This window comes from Panthera uncia, chromosome X (assembly GCF_023721935.1).
Source record: "Panthera uncia isolate 11264 chromosome X, Puncia_PCG_1.0, whole genome shotgun sequence".
NCBI classification, from domain to species: domain Eukaryota; kingdom Metazoa; phylum Chordata; class Mammalia; order Carnivora; family Felidae; genus Panthera; species Panthera uncia.
Window position 1 is genome coordinate 40,215,030 of NC_064817.1, and position 24,256 is coordinate 40,239,285.

General features: G+C 41.1%; 1 protein-coding gene and 1 pseudogene across 1 annotated transcript; both read left to right on the forward strand.

Moving 5' to 3' along the window:
- The first annotated feature begins 8,238 nt into the window (after window positions 1-8,238).
- On the forward strand, window positions 8,239-9,762 carry LOC125931283 (E3 ubiquitin-protein ligase RNF138-like; annotated as a pseudogene).
- Window positions 9,763-10,235: 473 nt separating this feature from the next.
- LOC125931650 (protein SSX1-like) lies at window positions 10,236-18,881 on the forward strand. The gene is made up of 8 exons (XM_049643771.1): window positions 10,236-10,318; window positions 11,305-11,440; window positions 11,876-11,990; window positions 12,601-12,699; window positions 15,108-15,157; window positions 16,759-16,894; window positions 17,754-17,855; window positions 18,334-18,881. Exons 2-7 carry the CDS (start codon window positions 11,339-11,341, stop codon window positions 17,849-17,851), a joined length of 600 nt encoding a protein of 199 aa, XP_049499728.1. The 5' UTR covers window positions 10,236-10,318; window positions 11,305-11,338; the 3' UTR covers window positions 17,852-17,855; window positions 18,334-18,881.
- The last annotated feature ends 5,375 nt before the right edge of the window (window positions 18,882-24,256 follow it).

Sequence of the window (24,256 nt, forward strand, 5' to 3'; positions counted from 1 at the left end):
GTGTAAGAAAGTGGTCCAGTCATTCTTTAGCATGTAACTGTACAGTTTTCCCAACATCAACTTATTGAAGAGACTATCTTTTCCCCACGCTATAATCTTGCCTCCTTTGGCATAGGTTAATTAACCATATAAGCATGGGTTTATTTTTAGGTTATCTATTTGGTTCCATCAATCTATGTTATTGTCTATTTTTGTTCCAGTACCATAGGGTTTTGATTACTATAGCTTTGTATTATGGTTTGAAATCTATACTATACTAACTTTCTATGTTATAGTATGATACCTCCAGCTTTGTTCTTATTTCTCAAGATTGCTTTGGCTATTCAGGAACTTTTGTGATTCCATACAAGTTTTAGAATTGCTTGTTCTAGTCCTGTGAAAAAAGTTATTGGTATTTTGATAGGGATTACATTGAATCTGTAGATCACTTTGGATATTATGGACATTTTAACAATATTAATTCTTCCAATCCATGACCATGGTATATCTTTTAAATTATTTGTGTAATCTTCAATTTATTTCATTAATGTCATATCTTTCAGAATATGGGTCTTCCACCTCTGTAGTTAAATTTATTCCTAGGTGTTTTAGCCTTTTTGATGCACTTGTAAATAAGATTGTTTTATTAATTTATCTTTCTGATAATCTGTTATTAGTGTACAGAAATGCAACATATTTTTGTATATTAATTTTCTTTCCTGAAACTTTATTCAATTAAATTTATTAATTTTAATAGTTTTTCAGTGGGGTCTCTAGGGTTTTCCCATATATAGTATCATATCATCTGCAACTAATGACACTTTTACTTCTTTCTTACCAATTTGGATGTTTTTTATTTCTTTTTCTTGCCTAATTATTGTGACTAGAACTTTCAGAACTATGCTGAATAAAAGTTGTGAGTGAGCATTCTTATCTGGTTCCTGATCTTAGAGCAAAGGCTTTCAGCTTTTCACTATTGAGTATGATATTAGTTGTGGGTTTATCATATATGGCCTTTATTATATTGAGGTATGTTCCCCCATACCCACTTTGTTGAGGTTTTTTTTTTAATATCATGAATGGATGTTGAATTTTGTCAAATGCTTTTTCTGCATCTATTGAGATGGCTATATAATTTCCATTTTTAATTTTGTTGTGGTGTATCACGTTGATTTGTGAATTTTTTTTTAATTTTTGTAATATTTACTTATTTTTGAGAGAGAGAGAGACAGAGCGCAAGTGGGGAAGGGGCAGAGAGAGATGGAGACACAGAATCCAAAGCAGGCTCCAGCTTGTGATATATCAGCACAGAACCTGATGCAGGGCTTGGACTCACGAACCATGAGATCATGACCTGAGCTGAAGTTGGACACTTAACCAACTGAGCCACCCAGATGCCCCTGAATTTTATTTATTTATTTATTTGAGAATATCGAACCATCTTACATCTCTGGAATAAATACCACTTGATCTTCGTGAATGATCCTTTTTATGTATTATTGAATTAGGTTTTCTAATGTTTTGTTGAGGACTTTTGCATCTATATTCAACAGGGATATTGGACTGTAATTTTCTTTTTTTGTAGTGTCTTTATCTGGGTTTGGTATCAGGGTACTGCTGCCCTTGAATGAATTTGGAAGTGTTCTTTCTTCTTTGAGTTCTTGGAATAGTTTGATAAAGATACATATTAACTCTCCTTTAACTGTTTGGTAGACAGGGGCCTGGGTGATTCAGTCAGTTAAGCATCTGACTATTGATTCTGGCTCAGGCCATGATCTCATGGTTCATGAGATAGAGCCCCACATTCGACTTTGCACTGACAGTGTAGAGCCTGCTTGGGATTCTCCCTCCCTCTCTCTCTGCCCCTTCCCCATTGGGGCTCTCTCTGTCTCAAAATATTAAATGTATATTTGGTAGAATTCACCAGTAAAGCCATCTGTACTGGCGCTGGTGCTGGACTTTGTTGGGAGGTTTTTGTTTACTGAGTCAAAATCCTTTAGTAATCAGTCTAGTCAGACTTTCTATTTTTAAAAATATTTTTAATGTTTATTTATTTTTGAGAGAGAGAGAGAGACCGTGGGGGGAAGGGGAAAGAAGGAGAGAGAGTGGGGACAGGGGATCTGAAGTGGGCTCTGTGCTGACAACAGAGAGCCTGATACGGGGCTCATACTCATGAACCATGAAACCATGACCTGAGCCAAAGTCGGTCACTTAACCGATTGAGCCACCTAGGCACTCCTAGATTTTCTGTTTTTTATGATTCAGTCTTGGAAGATTGTAAATTCTAGGAAATTACCCATTTTTCTATGTTGTCCAATTTGTTATATAATTATTCATAATTCTCTTATAATCCTTTGTATTGCTGTAGTGTCCATTTTCTTTCCTTCCTAATTTTATTTATTTGAGTCCTCTTTTTCTTAATGAGTCTGGCTAAAGGTTTATCAATTTTGTTTAAATTTTCAAAGAACCAGTTTTGCATTTCACTAATCTTCTTTATTGATTTTTGTCCCTATTTCATGTATTTCCATTCTGATCTTTATGATTTCCTTCCTTCCACTAACTTTGAGCTTTGTTCTTCTTTTTCTATTTCCTTTAGGTGTAAGCTTAGATTGTTTATTTGAATTTTTCTTTTTCTTTAGGTAGGCCCATATCAACATAAACACTCAGAACAGTTTTTGTTGTGTCCCAAAGATTTTGGAATGTTGGGTTTCCATTTTTATTTGTCTCAACGTATTTTTTTTATTTCCTCTTTGATTTTTTTATTGACCCATTAGTTGTTTAGTAGCATATTGCTTAATTTCCATTTATTTTTTCCAGTTTTTTCTTTGTAATTGATTTGTAGTTTCATACCATTATATAGTCAGAAAAGATGCCTGATATGATTTTAATAATGTTCAAATTATTGAGACTTGTTTTGTGGCCTAACATGTGATCTATTCTGCAGAATGTTCCATGTGCACTTGAAAAGAATATGTATTCTGCTGTTTGGGAATGGAATGCTCTGTATATATCTGTTAAGTACATCTCGTCTAATGTTTCATTCATACCCATCATTTACTTATTGATTTTCTTTTTTTAATGTTTATTTATTTATTTTGATGGGGGAGGGGGTAGAGGGAGAGAGAGACAATCCCAATCAGGCTCTGTGCTAACAGCACAGAGCCCAATGTGAGGCTTAATCCCACAAACCATGAGATCATGATCTGAGCTGAAATCAAGAATTGGATGCTTAACCAACTGAGCCACCCAGGAGCCCCTGCTTATTGATTTTCTATCTGGATGATTGAACCATTGATGTGAGTGGTGTGTCGAAGTCCCCACTATTATTGTATTATTATCAATTTCTCCCTTTATGTCTGTTAGTATTTGCATTATATATCTAGATGCTCCTATTTTGGTGCATAGATATTTACAATTTTTATACCCTCTTGTTATATTCCTCTTTACCATTATGTTATACCCTTCTTTATCTCTTGTTACAGGCTTTGTTTTAAAAGCTATTTTGTCTGATATAAGTATTGCTACCCCAGCTTTTTTCTCATTTCCATTTGCATGGAATATCTTCTTCCATCTCTTCACTTTCAGTCTGTATGTGTCTTTAGGTCTGAAGTGAGTCTGTTGCGGGCAGCATATAAATGGGTCTTGTTTTTTTTAATCCATTTAGTCGCCCTATGTCTTTTGATTGGATAATTTATTCCATTTACACTTAAAGTAATTGTTGACAGGTAAGTACTTATTGCCATTTTGTTAATTGTTTTCTGGTTGTTTTTGTAGTTCTTTTCTGCTTTCTTCTTCTCTTGCTCTCTTCCATTATGATTTGATTATTTTCTTTAGTGTTATGCTTGGATTCCTTTTTATTTTATTTTTGTGTGTGTGTGTATCTATTATAGGTTTGTGGTCTGTGGATACCATGAGGTTCATATGTAACAACCCATATAGATAGCAATCTTATTTAAATCTATAGTTGTTTAAGTTCAAACACATTCTAAGATCACTACATTTCTACTCCCTCCCCTCCTGAATGTTTCATGTATTTGATGTCATAATTTGCATTTCTATTTTGTGTATCACTTAACTACTTATTGTAGATATATTTGATTTTACTACTTTTGTTTTTTAATCTTCATACTAGCTTTATAAGTTATTAATCTACTACCTTTACTATATGCTTGCTTTTACCAATTTTTTATTTCTCAATTTTCTTACATCTAGTGATGACCTTCTTTTTTTCCATGTAAAGGAGTCTCTTTAACATTTCTTGAGAGCCTGATTTAGTGGTGATAAACTTCTTTAACTTTTGTTTGTATGGGAAACTCTTTATTTCCCCTTAAATTTTGAATGATAATCTTGCTGAAGTAGTTTTGATTGCAGGTTTCTTTATCCTTCATCACTTTATTTTTTTTTAATTAGGTAATGTTTATTTTTGAGACAGAGAGCATGAGAGATAGAGAGAGACAGGGAGGGGCAGAGAGAGAGAGGAAGACACGGAATCTGAAGCTGGCTCCAGGCTCTGAACTATCAGCACAGAGCCCGACACAGGGCTTGAACTCGTGGACTGCAATATCATGACCTGAGCTGAAGTTGGACACGTAGCTGATGGAGCCACCAAGGCACCCCTCCTTCATCACTTTAAATGTATCATGCCACTCCCTTCTGGCCTGCAAAGTTTCTGCTAGAATATCAGCTGATAGCCTTAAGGGTGTTCCCTTGTATGTAACTAATTATTTTTCTCTTGCTGCTTTTAAGATTCTCTCTTTATCTTTAATTTTTGACATTTTAACTATTATGTGTCTTAGTGTGTACCTTTTTAGGTTCATTTATTTGGGGACTTCTGTGATCCCTGGACCAGAATATCTGTTTCCTTCCCCACGCTAGAGAAGTTTTCAGCTACCATTTCTTCAAATACGTTTTCTGCCCCTTTCTCTCTCTCTTCTCCTCTGGGACACCTACAACATAAATATTAATATGCTTGATGTTGTCTGAGAGGTCCCTTAACCTATCCTCATATTTTAAATTCTTTTTTTTTTAATTTTTGCTGTTTAGGTTGAATGATTTCCACTACACTGTCTTCCAGATAGTTTATCTGTTCTTCTGCATCCTCTAATCTTTTGTTGATTTCCTCTAGTATGTTTTTCGTTTCAGTTATTATATTCTTCAGCTATGATTTGTTTTTATATATATTTTTTTTCTCTCTTTGTTCACATTCTAAATGAGTTTATTCACTCCTTTCCCAAGTTCTGTGAGCATCTTTATGATGATCACTTTGAACTCTTTATCAGATAGACTGCTCATCTCCATTTCATTTAGTTCTTTTGCTAAGGTTTTGACTTATTCTTTCATTTGGAACATATTCCTCTGTCTCCTCATTTTATCTGATTCTCTGTGTTTGTTTCTGTGTATTAAGTAGGTCAGCTACATCTACTGGTCTTTAAGGTAGTGGCCTTAGTATCTTAGTATCTTAGCATCTTATGGGACCCAGAAGCACAATCCCCTCTGATCACCAGAAGTGGGCACTCCAGGGGTGTCCCTCATGTAGGCTGCATGTGCCTTCCTATTGTGAATGGGCTACAACTGCTGTGAGAATGCTGGTGGGTGGGGCTGACCCCCAGCATGACTGCCTGAGAGGCCTGATTGAAGCTGCTGTGGATTTGTTGGTAGGTAGAGTTATCCCCTGGTGTTACTGGCTGTGAGGCCTGTCCATGACTCTTACAGGCATGCTGGTGGAGGAAGCTGCGCTTCCCTGTCACAGGAATCACTTTGCAGGGGCACTGGTCCCAAAGGAGGCTGTCCATAGAAAGTGGTGGGGCAGGAGCTGCTTTGAAGGGGTGCCTATTGAAGTGGGTGCATTGGTAGGGTAGGGCTGCAAGGAGTCAGACAGGATAAGTGGTACTATCAAGGTAGATGGACAGTGACAGAACTGATGCCTGCCAACATTGGGTCAGCTAGGCACCTGTCAACACTTCTGTTCCAGGAAAAATTTCCTACAGATCTCTACCCCTCCAGCACATGCCCTAAAATTAGCCAATAAATCTTCTTCATATATGGCCTAGCTGCTTTTCAAACTGCTGCCTCTGTGCTGGGTGTCAGAGCAAGTGAGATTGTGTAAGCCATTTAAAAACAGAGCCTTGGGGGGCACCTGGATGGCTCAGTTGGTTGGGCATCCGACTTCGGCTCAGGTCATGATCTCACTCACAGTTCGTGAGTTCAAGCCCCATGTCGGGCTCTGTGCTGACAGCTCAGAGCCTGGAGCTCATTTCAGATTCTGTGTCTCCCTCTCTCTCTGCCTGTCCCTCACTCACACTCTGTCTCTCTCTCTCTCTCAAGAATAAATAAACATTTAAAAAAATTTTAATAAAAAATTATTAATTTTTTATTAATAATTAATATTTAATAAAATATTAAATATTTTATAATAAATAAATATTTAATTTAATAGTATTTAATTTAATATTTTATATTAAATAATAATAATTAATATTTAATAAAATTATTAAAAAATTTTTTTAAACACAGAGCCTTGGTTTCCTACAGTCCACCAGCTCTCCCAGAGTTAAGCCCTACTGATTTTTAAAGCCAAATGTTATGGAGGCTCATCTTCCTGGTGCATATCTTCGGGGCTGGGGGTATCCAATATGGGACTTGAACCCTTTGCTCCTCACAGAGGACCCCCATGTCTATCATATTCCTCCCACTTGTGGATTGTTACACCAGGGCTTTGGTTCCCAACCAGGTTTCATCTCTGCCTTTCTTACCCTTCTTGATAGGACTTTTTCTTCATATCTTTGGCTGTGGAAGAGATTTTCTGCTAGTCTTCAAGTCATTCTCAGAAAGAGTTGCTTTAAATGTAGTTACAACCTTTATGTGTCTCTGGGAGGAGGTGAGTTAAGGATATTTCTACTCTGCCATCTTTCCCTCTAATAATGATTTCTAGTGTCCAAGTCCAAAGAGGAATTTTAACCCAGGATGGATCATGCCAAGAGTTTCATCCATACTTATTTTAAGTGATGAGATTTGGTACTTTTGAGCTGATAATATTAAATGAGATTGTGGACTTGAGTTGATGTATTGAGAAATTTGGGTATTGGTGATGTAGTACATGTGTTTTGCATGTGGGATGGATGTGAATCTTCTGGGACCAGAGGTCAGATTATGGGAGACTGAATAATTTCACCTCTCCCACCAAAGATATTCTATTTCCTGGAATTTATGTGTATTACCTACAATACCAACAACAAAAAAAAAAAGACTTTGCCAGTGTGATTAAGTTAAAGATCATGATATAGGGGGATTATCCTAGATTATTTGGGTGGGTTCTAAATGCATCACAAGTGTTCTTATCAGAGGGAGGCACAGGGAATTTTGTCACCAACAGAAGATAAGAGGGGGATGTGACCATGGAGGTAGAGATTTGAATAATGCAGCCACAGCCAAGGAATGCTGGCAGCCACCAGAAGCTGGAAGAGCAGAGAGAAGATTCTCTCCTAGAGCATCTGGAAGGAGTACAGCCTTGCTGACACCCTCTTTTCAGCTTAGAGAAACTAATTTTAGACTCTGGGAAAATAAATTTCTCTTGTTTTATTCCACAAAACTTTTGGTAACTTGTTACAGCAGCCATAGGAAATTTGGGTGATCATTAGAGATTATGTAGATTATGTTGAAAGTCCCTTGTAATTTTAAGATGCATTCATTCATTCAACTAACCAACAAATATTGAAAGCCATATAAAACAGTAATTAAAAGCACAGACTTTGGACTCAATTCAACTTGGGAGTGAATTGTGTGACCTTGATCAGGCAGCCTAACTCTCTGAGCCTCAGTCTCCACATCTACACAATAGGGATAATAACAGTACTTAACTCAAGGTGAGGTTGTGAAAATTATATGGGATAATGCACACATATGGCTTTGTGCTGGGCACAAGGGTCATTGCCCTGTCCCTGTTCTAAGAGACCTATCATTCTGGGAGGAAAAACTTAGAGAGATCAAGACTTTGGACAGAAAGCACAGGAGGAATTGGGAACCTGTTGGAGGCACTGGTGATAGGGGGTCGGAACAAATTCCTAGAGAAAGTATCTTCTGAGTCCCCTGAGGGACAGAGCAAGCTGTAATTATATGGATACTCTTTTTAATACTATTACTATTAAAATAGTACTATTAAGGAGGAAAACATTCCTGGTTATCGGGTCTTCTAAAAAAAGCACATCTTTCAAAAACACCTATCAAAAACAGTAAAAAAAAAAAAAAAAAGTTTAAAATAATTCCTGTCCCTCACTGGGTTTGCACAGGGAGTCATGCAGGCCCCCACTGCCACCTTGGCTGCTGACACTGCTACCACCACCATCATTGCCTTGATCCTTTATCCCTCACCATGGCTGAGGACCTGTCTGCGGCCATGTCCTACACCAAAGATAATTTCTACTGCCCCACCTGTTAGGGGGGGCTCCAAACTGCCATGGGGCCATGGCCTATCAGCACATTCTATAAGAAATGTTTTCTGATTGGGGCACCTGGGTGGCTCAGTCAGTTGAGCATTGGAATTCGACTCAGGTCATGCTGACAGCTCACAGCCTGGAGCCTGCTTCCAATTCTGTGTCTCCCTCTCTCTCTTCCCCTCCCCCCACTATCTCTCTCTCTCTCTCTCTCTCTCAAATAAATAAACATTGAAAATTTTTTTAAAGAAATGTTTTCTGATTTTAACAAGAGAGAGCAGAATACGTTGTCCCCTCTGTTATGGAAATGTGACTAGACTTAAGACAGAATGTCCCGAACAAGCCTTAGACCTTGAAACTGTCATGATGAAGTTTTCAGGTAGTTGTAGATGCTGTGCAAAACAGATTAAATCCTGTTACTTGAGATATCATTACAAATTTTATTAATAAGTATCAAGATGGAGGGGGCACCTGGTTGACTCAGTTGGTTGAGCATCCAACTCTTGATTTCAGCTCAGATCATAATCTTGCAGTTCGTGCGATCGAGCCCCCCATCAGGCTCTGTGCTGACAGTTCTGGGCCTGCTTGAGGTTCTCTCTCTCTCTCTCTCTCTCTGCTTCTCCCCTGCTCATACACTCTCTCTCCCTCAAAATAAATAAATAAATAAACTTAAAAAAAAGAAATATCAAGATAAGGACATCTGGGTGGCTCAGTCAGTTGAGCATCCAACTGTTGATTTTGGCTCAGGTCATGATCCCAGGATCATGACTTCAAACCCTGCATCAGGCTCTGCACTGAGCATGGAGCCTGCTTAAGATTCTTTCTTTCTCCCTCTGCCCCTCTCCCCTGCTCTCTCTCTCTCTCAAAAAGGAAAGTTTTCAAGATGAATATTGTGTTTCTTCTATCATTCCAAATTTTCAGATCTCTCAAGATTCAGTAGAGAACATTAATAGGAGTGAAACACTCACCTCTAACAACACAGAGATTTGTCAAGAGAATACAAGCTTTTCTGGGCATCCCATCATTAAGTGTCCCTTTTGTCAAGGATCAAATTTTACCTGACAGCGTTTATGGAATCACTGTAACAATGATCACATAGTTCCTATTTCAGACAGTACCGGTGATATGCCCTATTTGTGTGTCTCTTCCTTGGGGAGCTCCTAGCCAAATAACTATAAATTTTGTTAGTCATCTAATCAAAGACATCAGTTTGATTATGGATAATTTGTTAATCTTCATCTAGAATGAGGAAATCCAATATGAGACTGCTGTTGAAGGATTGACTTATAAAGACTGTAGACATCTCTGTAGCTTTGTACCTGCAAATGCTATCTTTAATGGGACAACTACATGAAGTCTCTGTTTCAATAACTTCATACATATATTAATGAAAGGAATTCAATCTTTTAAAAGTTTAAAATTCTGAAGTCACTAGAGTAGTTCTAGAAAAGACCCCCATACCTGAGGAAGTTGGAGATTGATAGCAAGGATTTGAGGTGATGGTTTCATATTTCGCCTTTATTAAAACTAAACTACAAATGCACAGAACAGAGCAGTACGCTGAAGAAAAAGGGACCATCTGAGCATGCGCACTTAAGGGCCTACAGAATCTAGAGCGGCCAACTTTGGCAGAGCACAATCCTGCTTCAAGCGTGAAAATCAACCCACTGTGAAAAAACGGTGCTGTCCCTGGAGCTGGACTTACGAGACCCCGTGACTGACTCCCTTGCCTCGCCTACTTTCTTACCCCCTGATTGGCCAGTTCAAGTTCATTCACTGTTCTGATTGGTTGATTGTCCTTGGGCAGTAGAATTGTGGGATATCAGCCGTTGGAGCGACTTTTCGCCTCCGCTTCGCCTCTGAGGGAAGCTTTCTTTTCGGACAGTTGCGGACCGGTCAAAGGTGGGCAGGTAAAAAAGTAACGAATCTCCACAGGGCACTCAAGTAGTTTAATTCTCGCTGGGCCTCCCAACATCCTCAATATCCCTAGGACTGAGAAGTGACTTAAAGCCTTTCAGGGCAATCCCCGTCAGGCAAAGATAAAACTAGTTTTTCGTCTGTGAGACTTTCTAATTGGCCTTCCTGAGGAAAGAACTCCCGTCAGCCTGAGAAACCCCCAAACCAGCTAGATGCCCCTAGATTTCTTTAACCAGAGATAATAGCCACTGCCTAAGTGACTCTTTTATTGACTCCTCTAGGATGGAGCAGAAACCTTCTTTGCCTTAGAGACCCCTGAATTTTCTCTCCCTAAGAGATTCCCAGTGTTGAGGAACACCAGATTGCTGCATTGAAACTCTCCACATTCTCAGCCTAAATGATGGCTGATCGAGTAGTCTTGGAGATTCTAGCTGTCTTCACACCAATAATTTTCAAATAACCTAATAATGGGCTCTAAATCCACTTTATGTTAGCAATCTTCATTTATTTTCAACAGAGCAAAACCCCACATCCCTCTGCCTGAAAACCTAAACCCATCTGTCAGAGACACCATATGGTCTCTGGGACTTACCTCCTCACTCTTTTGCCTCAAAACATGCCCCCTCCCCCCTCATAAAACTAGATGCTCACTTCACTTCTTGCCCAACAAGGTTGTCTTTATATCTTTCCTTCAGGATAAGCCAAACTTCAGGCAAACTACTATCAACAGTAACAAATCCCTTCTCAAAGTCTCAAGGATGCATTAATGCTTACAGAAAACCTGTCATTCCTAACCAGTACTTCTCCCAAAGGTCTCCAGCCAAAGATCTCATTTGACTCTGCCTCCCCCCCAACCCACACCCCCACAGCCATGTCCTTTTTCAGGGGCAGATAAGCCCAGGATGGAGAAAAGTAGAACCTAGAACTCTAGGTAACTGACGAAATGTAGCCTACCCTCAGTGCTATCTCCCTTCCTCAGGTCCTTTGGATACATGACTGGAGAGATTTAAGTTATGCCCCTTCAAGATCAAACCATCTCCAGTGCTATGAACAAAGGCAACTCCTTTGCAAAGAAGCCCAAAGAGGTTACCCAGAAATCAGAGAAGAAATGCAAGGTGAGGTGATCTGGAGGGGGTAGAGGAGTGGCCCAGGGGACACTGTAGAGTGACTAGATTTCTGAGGAGGTGAGGTAAGAGGTACTGGAGAAAAGGAGCAGGGTGTCAGGGGGAGATCCAGAGACTCAGGAGCTTCCCATCCTCACTCTCTCCTCACCCACCATCCCTGGAGACAACAGATCTGTGACTTTGCACTGCATTTGGTGACTCTCAGTCCATTCTGGAAGGTGAAAGAGCATGCTACCAGCATTAAGCATCTACTGCATGCCTGGGGAAAGGCTAGGGAATGTTACCCATGACATTAACTGCGAAGGATTATTATCCCCAGTTCACAGATCCAACATTGAGATCCTGTGGCAGAGGAAGAGACCCCAACTGAAGACCAGACATGTTTAGCTGAGTTGCTGTTAGGATTTACTTATTTTTCTTTCCTAGGAATTCGAGGCTATTTCCAAGTTCTTCTCTAAGGAAGAGTGGGCAAAACTTGGATACTCAGATAAAATCACCTATGTGTACATGAAGAGAAACTATGACATCATGACTGGTCTAGGTAACAGGAAGTTCTGGGTACAGACAAGCCTGGGAACACATCACTATCCCCTCAGTCCCTTTACATGCTACGGCTTCTTCCTAGGCTGCAAGTGTCCCACACCTGCCCTTTGTGCAGGGAGAAATCCTAAGGCAACTTCGGGGCATTCTTTTCTTTTTTTTCTTTTCTTTTCTTTTCTTTCCTTTCCTTTCCTTTTTTTTTTTTTTTTTTAGTGTTTTATTTATTTTTGAGAGAGCTAGCATGAGCGGGGGAGGGGCAGAGAGACAAGGAGACAGAGAATCTGAAGCAGGCTCCACGCTGACACCAGCAAGCCTGATGCAGGGCTCGAGCTCACCAACTGTGAGATCGCAACCTGAGCTGAAGTTGGACGCTCAACCAACTGAGCCACCCAGGCGCCCCTCTGCTCTTTTCTATTCTGTGCAGGGCTGAGGGCCTGGGGTGGCCACAAAGATGCTCAAACATAGATCCCACATGTTTCTCTTCTGCTCACCCTTGTTGGGATTCCCCCAGCTGATGAACTTTACTTTTCCTGCTGCTTCCCAGGATCCCACCCCACATTCCTCTCCTCTCAGGTTGTCTCTTAAAGAACAAATATTTTGCTTCTTTCTAGGTCTCAAGACCACCCTCCCAGCCTTCATGTGTCCTAAAAAATGTGCCACAAAGTCCAGTGGGCATGATTCTGATGAAGACCAGGACTCCGGGAATGAGAGTAAGTGGACAGGAAGGGCCTGGAAAGGGTCTCCTAAAGCCCAACTGCTTTGGGTCCAGCTGCTTGGGAAGGATTCTCAGGAGTTTGCTCTCTCAAAAGTATCATGGCTGAGTGAGAAAAGTAGGATGTAGAAGGTTAAGTAGAGTCAGAGGCCACTCATATAAAATCCTAAAACATGCAAAATGAGAGTATATATTTTTATGGATAATAAGCAAATGGTAAATGTATAAAACCTGAATGAGAATAAAACCCATCAAATTCAGGAATGCAGAAAGAGGGAGGGCAGGGATCAGTGAGGACTGTACAGATGACTTCAGCTGTTACTTGTTTATTGTGTTTTGTTATATATATTTTTAAGTTTTATTTATTTATTTTGAGAGAGTGTGTGTGTGAGAGAGAGCAGGGAAGGGGCAGAGAGTGAGAGAGAGTGAGAGAGAATCACAAGCAGGCTCTGCAGTGTCAGCATGGAGCCCGATGTGGGGCTCGAACTCACAAACCTGAGCCAAAATCCAGTCAGACGCTTAACCGACTGAGTCACCCAGGTGCCCCATGTTTTCTTATATTTTGAATAAAGATCTCAGAACAATCTGAAGCAGTTGTGGGATAATGGTAATATCTGACTAGACTCAGTGATAGATGTTCACGTGTTTCCCATATTCTCCATAATTTTCTGTACATTTGAAACATTTCTTTTTTTTTAATGTGTTACTGTTCTTGCTCAACACAGTTAATGAATCACAGGACAATTAAGAAAAATATAATTAAAGTGTAAATCCATGTGGAGCACCTGGCTGGCTGTTGGTAGAGCATGCGACTCTTGACCTCGGTGTCATGAGTTTAGGCCCCACATTGGGCATAGAAATTACTTTTTTAGTATATGTGTTGCCAAAGCGAGCACAGAAGTTACTTTTTAAAAAAAAGTATAACTCCACAAAAAACTTCAAGAGTCAATTTCATAATAGGGCAGAGGTATTGGGTAAATATCTTAAGAGAGAGTGATTAATGCATTATATAATATACATATATGTGTGTGTGTGTGTATAATGCATTATATGGATTATATAATGACATACAGCTATTTGGTGTTTTTACCCAAACCAAGTAGTCTTTTTGCTCCTAATCCAACCTGATTCTAGGTGTTGAGCTTGGGAGAGAGTTTGAGAGAGCGATTCTCCACACATCGAGCTTTTCTAGTTGTCAGCACAGGTAACACACAGTGAAAAAGGTAGCAGATTCTAGAAATCTGTGTGCATTTGAGCAGTGTGTGTACTCGCTGTAAAGAGGATGAGATATACTCACGTGGTCTCCGCTCTGACGGCACAGTTGTAAGCAGACAGAGTCAGAATGTTCAAACCATCTCCAACAGACCTGTGACTCTCCAGGAAGACAGACCAGATTCCACAAGTTCCCAAAACTACTGTAAGAGGGCTGAAAATCTAGTGCTTGAAAATCTACAAAATTTTTGACACTAAGGGAGTATCTTTTTATTATCATTTATTTATTTTTAGGGAGAGAGTGTGTGAATGGGGGAGGGACAGGGAGAATCCCAAGCAGGCCCCGCACCAGGACCACGACATGGGGCTCGAACCTACCAGCTGTGAGATCATGACCTGAGCCAAAACCAAGAGGTGGATGTTTAACTGACTGAGCCACCCAGGCACCCCTGACACTAAAGGAGTATCTTTTTACTGGAAACATTCCAGAACCACTGCTAAATCATCCATGGTTCATCATACACCTAATGACTTGGTTAAAGTATAACTGGCATATTATAAAATTCACCAGGTTTAAGTAGACAGTGATTTTAAATCTTTAAATGAATGCAATCAATTTAGTTTAATTAATTCAGTTTAATTGTCACACATCTTTAAATGAATGCAATCAATTTAGTTTAATTAATTCAGTTTAATTGGGGGGAGAAGCAAGAAATATGTAGTAGAATAGGATGAGGTAGTGATGGAGTTTAGTTCACATTTTACAAATCATCAGAAGGAAAATTATGAATTATGATGCCATGAATAAGTGTATAATCACAATTTAAAGATAATTCAGGGACACCTGGCTGGCTCAGTTGGTGAAGCGTCCACTTCGGCTCAGGTCATGATCTCACAGTTTGTGGGTTCAAGCTCCACGTCGGGTTCTGTGCTGACAGTGCAGAGTCTGGAGACTGCTTCGGATTCTGTGTCTCCCTGTCTCTGTCTTTCCCTCACCCACTTGTGCTCTGTCTCTTTCTCTCTCTCAAAAATAAATAAACATCAAAAAAAAATTTTAAAGCCAGTCTCAAAATAACTCCTTGACAATAAGTGGATTCATAACCCTTTCCTCAGAATTCCCTGATACTACAGGAGTCTCTGGTGTTTGGGAATGTTTGTCAGCAGAGAAAAACTTCCACTTATCATTTCTTTTAGATGAACCTCTTCAGGAGGATTCTGATGTGCAACAGAGAAAACGCCTGAAGGTGAGTATCTCCCAAATCTAAAGAACCAGAGACTCTTTCTTCCTCCACAGATATGAATATCGGTAAGAGCGGGGGAATATTGAATATTGCCTGACCCTTGCTGCCTCCCTTTCATGATCTGTTTATCACAATTCCTGATGTAGCATCAATAACTTAATAATTAGAGATTGTGATAGCTGATACTTCTGTTGTTTTCATACTGATGTCAGATACTATTTTAAGCACTTCACAAGGATTAATTTCGTTAATCCTCAGAAAACCTCTATGATGTTTTCCTGTCATTATTCTCAGATAATAATGAGGATATTAGTAATAAAAACTAATCATAAATATGAGGATGTTGTGGTGCAGATATGTTAAGTAATTTGCCTGAGACCACAGAGGTAGTGGTAGTAGTCTGTACATTTGAAACATTTCTTTTTTTAAAGGGGTGATTGTTCTTGCTAAACACTGTTAATGAATCACAGGACAATTAAGAAAAGCCCCCAAAGGATTTCCAAGCTCAAGAAACTTTTCATGTGTTTATGAAGTTCGAGGGTTTCCCCCAAAGCTTTACCCCACAGAAGCTGATCATGCTTCTGTTTAGACACCCACTCTCGCAAAATGAAATACCAGCGTCCCTCTGCTCTGTGGCAGGGACACTTTCATGTGGCTTGAGAATGGCCTGAGCTGTCAGCCCCTCCCTACTGTGATCTCCTTTGGGGCCTTGTCAGCATCTGAGGCATCTCTGAAGCCTCGATCCCAGCCCAGGGAGTCCCTCAGAGGTACCTGAATGTTCACTGAATAAGTGATTCCACAATTGTAGAATAAACTCTACTTTAGAGGGTAAAGGCATCTGGGACAGTTGAGACGGTTGGAGACAGTTGAGAGAATTCAAAGAAGGATCAAAAAAGAAAGTATTCATTTTCATTATTACCACATTAAAGTGTTTGCAAGCTCAGTACTTTCACTTAGCTTCTTTTACTTTTATTGTTCACTATTTCATAAACGAGGGAACTGAATGAAAGGTAACTTAAGATTGTTGGTCAGTGACACATCCTGATGCAGGCAGAACTGGTATGAGAGCCACCTTGCCTAATTCCACATTCAATGTTCTTGCCAGCATAGGATAGTAGGTGACATCTGGTGCTGCTTTCTTTGCTGTCTATATTAATTTCTGTGAACTATTCCTTTCCTCTCCCTTCCCTGTACTCCTCTCCTCTATACCTTTTTCCAGCAGTGTTTTGTCTCTGTGCATTTTTACATTTATTCTCCTTGCAGCTCTCTACTAGCTTCTATGCAAGAAAGGAGCCCCTCATGGGGATTCTTAGAATGCTATTCTACCCCAACTCTTCTGTCTACAACACTCCACTTACATGGAGCATTTTGCTGTTTGCAAGAAGGTGAAGACAAACGTTCTAGCCCTGGAGACATCCTCATTTAGGCCATTCCTTTTTGTTCTAATCTCCCAGGCTCTTCATAATTTAGGTACAGGTGATATAATGATCTTCCAGGGTTTTAAGACATTAATCAAAGTACTGCATGTGAAGACACTTTGTAAGCTCTAAAGCACTAGAGAAATGCTGTTGATACTGTTTATGTATGACCTTCACATTAAAAAGGTGATGCACAAGAAACCAAAGGAAAAAGATGATTCAGACCCAGTGCCAGTAGCACTTGGCTCTAAGCAGGTTCAGGAACAACAGCGCTGCCCAGGAAAAGCGAGTGCCCCTGGTAAAAAGAGTAAGAAGAAACCAGGTAAGAGGTAGCTATGTGGGAACGACTCCTCTGTTTCCTGGCTATGTTCAAGTATGTGGTCTAGGTATGGGGGATGGATCCTGGACAGGGTTGTAGCCAGACTGGACTGAGGAGCTCACCCAGCTCCAGCTGAGATGTTAGAACATGACTTCCAGGGTCATAGACCTGACTTGTCATTGATATAAAAGCTAAGTAACTAGGGGTGCCTGAGTGGCTCAGTTGGTTGTGTCTGACTCTTGATCTCAGCTCAGGTCATCTCAGGGTTGTGAGTTCAAACCCCATGTTGGGCTCCATGCTGAGTGTGGAGCCTACTTTAAAAAAATAAGAATTAAAAATAAAAGCCAAGTGACTATAGGCAAGTCTTCTAAATTCTTTGAACTCCAGATTCTTAGTCCATAAAATGGAAATAAAGAATCATAGTTCACAAATTGTTCAAGGGCATTAAATCTAGAAAGCTTGACAATATGAAATGTGGTCAAGTAATTCCATCTGTGATAACCTGGGAATGCATCTTACAGTTGTATCCCCAGCCCTCAGCCTGACACACAATATGCCCTTAACACAAATATGCTGAATGAAAGAAGGTCTGAATGAATGTTCTGGTAAGTAAAGAGGTTGGAAATCTAAATCTGACAATGGGAAGAGCCAGAAGCTAAAACTGTGGGCATTTGGTGTGTATTGGTCTAACGTCTCAACCTCTCTGAGCCAGAAGATGTGGAAAACAGACTATGTCGAATGCCTGTGGGCACTTGGGAGGGAGGAGGCATCTCCTTATCTGAAAAAAACAAAACAAAACAAAACAGAGACTTATACTCTCCAACCCAACCAACTCTCATTTACCAACTCTTCTCCACCATAGGATCCAAGAAAGGGAAGAATATTTGGGCCAATAGACTGCGCCAAAGAAAGAACCTGATAGCATATGAAGAGATCAGTGATCCCGAGGAAGATGACTAATCCTGTAAGTAACCCTTCAGTCCATACCCACAGCCCTGCAAAATGTACTTGTCTGTTGTAGAACTGGTATCCCATCTTGTCACTTATTCCCCAAACCATTCCTTTCTCCTAGTCCCTTGGGGGTGCAGCATTGAAGCTAAATGATGAGGTTTCCCATGCTCTTTCTGCTCCCTGCTCAGTATACCCAGGGATCCTCCCTACCTAGAATGATGTGGGCTCCCAAACCCCTGGTCAGCTCCTGATGTGTAGGCCACACTTTCCTGTAGTCTGGGAAAACTCACAAGACAGGTAAGGGGGTCACTATGGCATGAGCATAAGGTTCACTTTGAGGAGCAGTGGGAGATGCATGCAGATGATGAAGTAGGGTAGAATCAGAGTGCTCACGGCCAAGCAGGTGTGGATGAGGAGTTTGGTATTGATTTATCAGACAATAGGAGCTCACTGCCACTGATTCTCCTTCTCTTTCCTTGCCTCAACCTCAGGGATGTACAAGTGCCCATGATAAGAAGCAGAACCTGGTGGCCTTTCATGAACATGGGCATGGCTGTGAATTCCTAGCCATCAGGTGTATAGCAAGTAAAAGAAAGAGTTCACAATAGTGAAAAGTTAAGCATGATTTTTGTTACTGTGCGCCAAATATTCTGTTAGATATAAGAGTTTTGTTGATGAGTAAAACATATACCTAATACATATTTCTTTCTGTGTATCCATGCACTTATCTTAGAAAATAAGTATTGTATTCTCAGGTAATTCTCTGCATAGAACAGCACTACACTCCTCCCCAGATGTGCAGATGTGACTGCTGAGGGCAGTTTTGGGTGTTTGATTTCACATGTTTTCCTCTGCATTTACACACACACATACGGTACTACTATAAGCATTTCCCACATGCTTTTTCCCCACTACCAGCGTGTCCTGGACAAGTACCATTCATTTTGTTCCTGTTCAGCAGGTGCTCCGTGTTGTAAATCCCCATTATTAATTTACGTTGTATTAGTCATTGACAGTTAATAAACATGTACAAGCTTTTCTCAGTTGTTTGCTCCTTTCGTTCTTCTGCACAGAGCCTTGTGCATATGTGTGAGTGTTTCTTTAGCACGCAGTCTTAGAAGTGTAATTGTCGTGTCAAAGGGCTCATTCATTCAACAAACACCTATTGAACATGTACTGTGTACTGAACACTGCTCTAGGTGCTGGAAAGACATCAGGGAACAAGACAGACAAATGTCCCAGCCCAAATGGAGCTAACATTCTAATGGGTGATGTTTCCAGTTTTTATTTTGATGGACACTATACACCCCAAATTCTGGGGCAGGTGCTGGTTGGACACCTTGGCCTTTGCTCTCTGTAGGATCTCCTTAGTAAGGGGCTGGGATGGTCCATTTGGAAGTCTGTGAGAGGAGACAGAGATAAAACCATCAACTGGGGAATGTAGAAGAATAGAAAAAGGAGTGGTCCCCTGGAGAGCATATGGTGCGCAGGAATGGAAGAGTCTGCTAGTCATGATGCAGGAGAGCAGCAGATGGAAAAATCCACTGGACAAAAGTATGAAATTGCCCATCAAGGGTCTCATGACCAAAGTTTTGAGGGCTGGGGAGGGGATGAAGAGTTGAGAATGGGAGAGTCTCCTCCTATACATACCATTACAGACCACATAATCAGCTCTGGGAAAAGGAAGAGGGGAGTCTTTGGGGGAACAAACCATTGTGTGGTACATTAAGGGATATTAAGGTTGCCAAGAGAGGTCACCAAGGTGACTTGCATTGGACATCAAATACCAGCCCCAGATGGAAGCAGGGTTGGTGCTATTTTAACCATCCACTGCCCATCACCTCAGCCTCCCAGCAACCACCCAGCCTTGGCAGGTCTCTACTCTTCCGCTGAGGCTTCCATTTCCCCTACCTCTGCCTTTGTTCCACCTCTGGACCTGTCTCCTCATCCCAATAGATTTGGATCCAAAGCAGGGAGAAGCCATAAAGCCACAGATGATTGGGTCCTGAGGAGACAGACAAGAATAAAGGCTCTCCTGGGGGTCTGACTGATCATTATGACTCGAGGCTAAGTCCACATTTGCTGGGCCGGAGTTGGGTCTGCCCTCTCCCATGTACACACTATGACAGCTGCAGGGTTGCTGTCCTCACATCAGCCCTGGGGCTGGGTCTCCTAAAGCCCTGGGAGTTGGTGGACCCTACTCCGGAGGACTTTGCCCTGAGAGATTGAGAAAACCTCAAAGAATCACCATTCATTGGAGCTCTAGACAAGACAGACAGGTGAGGAATAAAGCATGGCCAAGGGTATAGACAGATAGGGATACATACATGAACTCTTTCTGACCAGCATGTTCCCCATGATACAGCCTTCTTCACAGGGGTGACCCTCCCCACAAAGTCAGCTCCTGGGGAATGTGTATTGAGGGCATCCTTGTTTACCTGCTTCTTTGAGAATATTATCCTGTCACTTGTCACACCTCTGGGTGGGACAAGTCCCAAATCCAGGACTTCACATCCCAGGACAAGAACACCATCTGCAGGAATGGGGGAGGTCTGGTTCACTGGGGTCTTCTCAGCCCACCTTCCATAATAACCATATAAAGTGCAATTAATATTCACTATGCATTTAATAGATGTTATATACAAATAGAGAGAGATTATACACAGAGACACTGGCAGATGTCAGACTTCTTGCCAGAGTTCCTGTAAATTGCATGTGTGGGATGGATGGGCTTAGAACTCACTGAGACTTCAGACATTAAGGAGAATAGGTGTGGGGGTACCTGGTGGCTCAGTTGGTTAAGCTTCTGACTCTTGATTTAGGCTTAGGTCATAATCTCACCGTCTGTGGGATTGAGCCCCGCTTTGGGCTCCGCACTACTGACAACGCAAAGCCTGATTGGGATTCTCTCTCTCTCTCTCTCTCTCTCTCTCTTTCTCTGCCCCTCCCTGCCCTCTCTCTCAAAATAAATAAATAGGTAAACTTTTCAAAAAAGGAGAACAGGTGTGTATTGGAGGGGGAACATGAATAAGCTTCAGGTTCTGTCCCAAGTCTCAGAGTAGAGGACAACATGGATGGCCTTGAGGGGATAATGCTAACTGAAATAAGACAGAGGAAGACAAATAGCATGATTTTACTCATACATGGAATCTAAAACAAAACATAACAAAAAACAAACAACACAAAAACAACCTAATAGAGAACAGATTGATAGTTACCAGGGGGGGAAAGGTGTCGGAGGGTGGGCAAAATGAGTAAAGGAGCTCAATTGTATGGTGATGTATGGTAACTAGACTTTTGGTGGTGATCACTTTGTAGTGTATACAGATATTGAATCATAATATTGGTACACCAGAAACTTATGTGATGTTATATACTAATTTTACCTCAATAAAAAGATTTATTCTCCTTAGGGAGACACATGTACTTGTGGGAACAGTTTTTCAGCCAGTGAAATAGGCCAATGATGCCTTTGACAACATTTTATGTGTTTTACCATTTTATCTAAATATTACTATCATAAAATGCATGAAAGTTTCATTGTAGGGTGCCTGGTTCAGACTCTCTGTAAGCAGGTAGGGCATGCTGAATATTCCTCTTTGCTTTGGCATGACTAGCCATGGAGCAGACAGACTAGAAATGGTCCCTTCTCACGGAATCTGGCTGGCTCAGCCAGTGGAGCACGCGACTCCTGACCTCAAGGTTGTGAATTCAAGCCCCACGTTAGGGGTAGAGATTACTTAAAAATAAAATTTTTAAAAATGGTTCCCTCTCTACAAATGCATTTCTCTCCTTCATTATTACTATGGAAGGCTGAAGGTACCCCAGGCTCTGATATGCTTCTTTCTCAGCATTCCCTACATGCATCCTAGGGGACTTTCCCATGTAGGAGGTAGGGAGTTCATGGTCATTAGTGTGCCATCTGCCCAGTGTAAGTAAGGGTGTTGAAGGTCCAACTAGCCGTTTAGCTGTGAGTGTAGTTCTTGATTTTTTATCCATTTTACCCTGTTTGAAGTTTCTCCGGATATATTCTTCTCTTCTTGGTTGTTTCCTCCTGCTCATTTTGGCTTCTGGCTCCCTTCCCCCTTGAAACTTTCATCTGAGCTACTTTCTGTTTTTAAGGAATCCTTCACAATTTCTGGTCCCCAAATGGCATCCTTTCTTGTTTCCTGGTACTCTATACAATTTTTTTCTGTTATTTCAGTGGAGAGGTAGACAAGTTTGCTCAAGCAGCCATCTTCAGAACATCTTTAAGGGTGTTTTTTAAACTTCCGAGTAGAAACCGTTGTTTTACTTTTATTGTGTTCAGAGAATGTCCCTTGCATTTTCTACATTTTGAGGGGCAGCTTCAAGATTTATTTGTGGCCTATTACATGGTCAAATGTATTAATGTTCATGGGTATTATACAGAAAGTTGGGCAGATTCCTGATTATTTACTTTCTTTAATGAACAGTTATTGGAGTTGCACCTTAGAGGCAGAAAGGGCTACTGTCAGCCAATCTATGTAAGTGTTGGAGGGGAATCTACCAATGAACTTTTCAATGAACTCACCTGATGATTATCCTAAGGCCCCCCCCCGCCCTGCTCTTTGTCCTTTTTGACTCTGAGTTTGGACTTTTTCGGAGGCTTTGTTACAAAGAACAGCTCTTGCCTCTGGTGATTTGAGGTGTGATCTTGTCTCCTTGGACTTCTCTCTCAGTCTGATCCCACCTTGTTTCTATCTTCCAGGAGTGTTTCAGCATTTCTGGTGGCCCACCAGCACCTTTTCCCTGTACTGTTAAGAATGTATCCTGGGACACCTGGGTGGCTCAGTTGGTTAAGCGTTTGACTCTTGATTTCAGCTCAAGTCATGATCTCATGGTTTGTGAGTTCAAGCCCCACATTGGGTGTGGAGCCTACTTTAAAATTTTTTTTAAATTATTGTATATAATATTTTGTAACCTGGCTATGTGCAGGTTCCATTGGGGATATGCTTTTGGGTTGTTTTGTTTTGTTTTGTTTGGCTTATAACAGCAAACATTTTATATGCTCAGGATCTTATGGGTTAGCTCTTTGGGTTGGGCCAGGTGGTTCTTCTGCTGGTCTTGCCTGGGATCACTCATTCGACTGCAGTCAGTTTGCAGGTTGGTAGGGTGCTCAGCTAGCCTGAGTCTTTTTGCTTCCTGTGGTCTAATCCTCAAACAGGCCAGCCTGGGCTTCTTCACATGGCAGGCTTAGGTCCTCTGAGACCTGCTCCTTCCCCAGGCTCTGCTCTGCAGTCTCTCTTGCACCAATGCTAGCACAGGACTCAATGTGTTTTATTCCCCAAAGGAAAATTCATTTCACAAGGCAATATCATTATAAAAGGACAATTTATTGAAGATTTCATAGAGAAGACTAGTGGAGGTGAAGGAAGTATATATTTTACAGAGCTGAGCAGTTCATTGCAAAAATCACCTAAACTGCCTTCCTTACCCCCAAAAAAATCACCCTTAAAGGGTGCCTGGATGGCTCAGTCAGTTAAGTGCCCAACTTCAGCTCATGTCATGATCTCACAGTTTGTGGGTTCGAGCCCCACATCAGGCTCTGTGGAGCCTGGAGCCTGCTTCAGATTCTGTGTCTCCCCCTCCCTCTGCCCCTGCCCAGCTTGCATTCTGTCTCTATCTGTCTCAAAAATATATTAACATTAACTTTTTAAAACTTGCCTTTAAGCTATTCTACTACTGTTTCTGTAGCTGGGGTATTGTGGTACAAGAGTACCTGGCTCCAGGCATCCTAAACAGACCAGGTTCGGCCACTCGCCACTGACAAAACCCAATGCCTGAGAAACGAGTGGTAGTGGAACAAGAATGGAAATGATTTCAATGAAGCCAACACCGGGAAGACAGCAGACTAGTGTCTCAAAGACTGCCTCCAAAATGCCAGAAAGTTCCAAGTTATATAAAGAAAATGTGGGGTAAAGGCGAGTGGGTAAGTGCAGGTGGGCAATGAAGGTCAAACTGATCATTGTCTTGGGGTCAGTCACATGGGGTCTTGCTGGCTCAGGGCAGTCCCTATTGCTTGGGGAGTGTACTTGCAGTTCCCATCAGGGGATGCTTTTGCCCTGGGGTCTTCCACCTGAGCTAAGAGACAAACAGGAAAGAACCCAACTAGAAAGCTCGAGGTCAAAATAGAGGCATCTAAAGTCCTCTTTCCATTCTTCTATTCCTTCTAAGACAGGGAAACTGAAGGGGCCCCATAATATACTGCTTTATTCCTGCCTCTGTTCTTGCTAGGACCTATACCCCCTCCTTACACACGCCTTATAGAAAACGGTGTATGTACTCCTTGTAAAGGTCATGGAGTTAATGATTTCTTTGGAGTCTTCCAGTACAGTACCTTTCCAGACCACTGACTCCAGGCCTCTGCCCCCAGGGCATAAGTGACTTATAGAG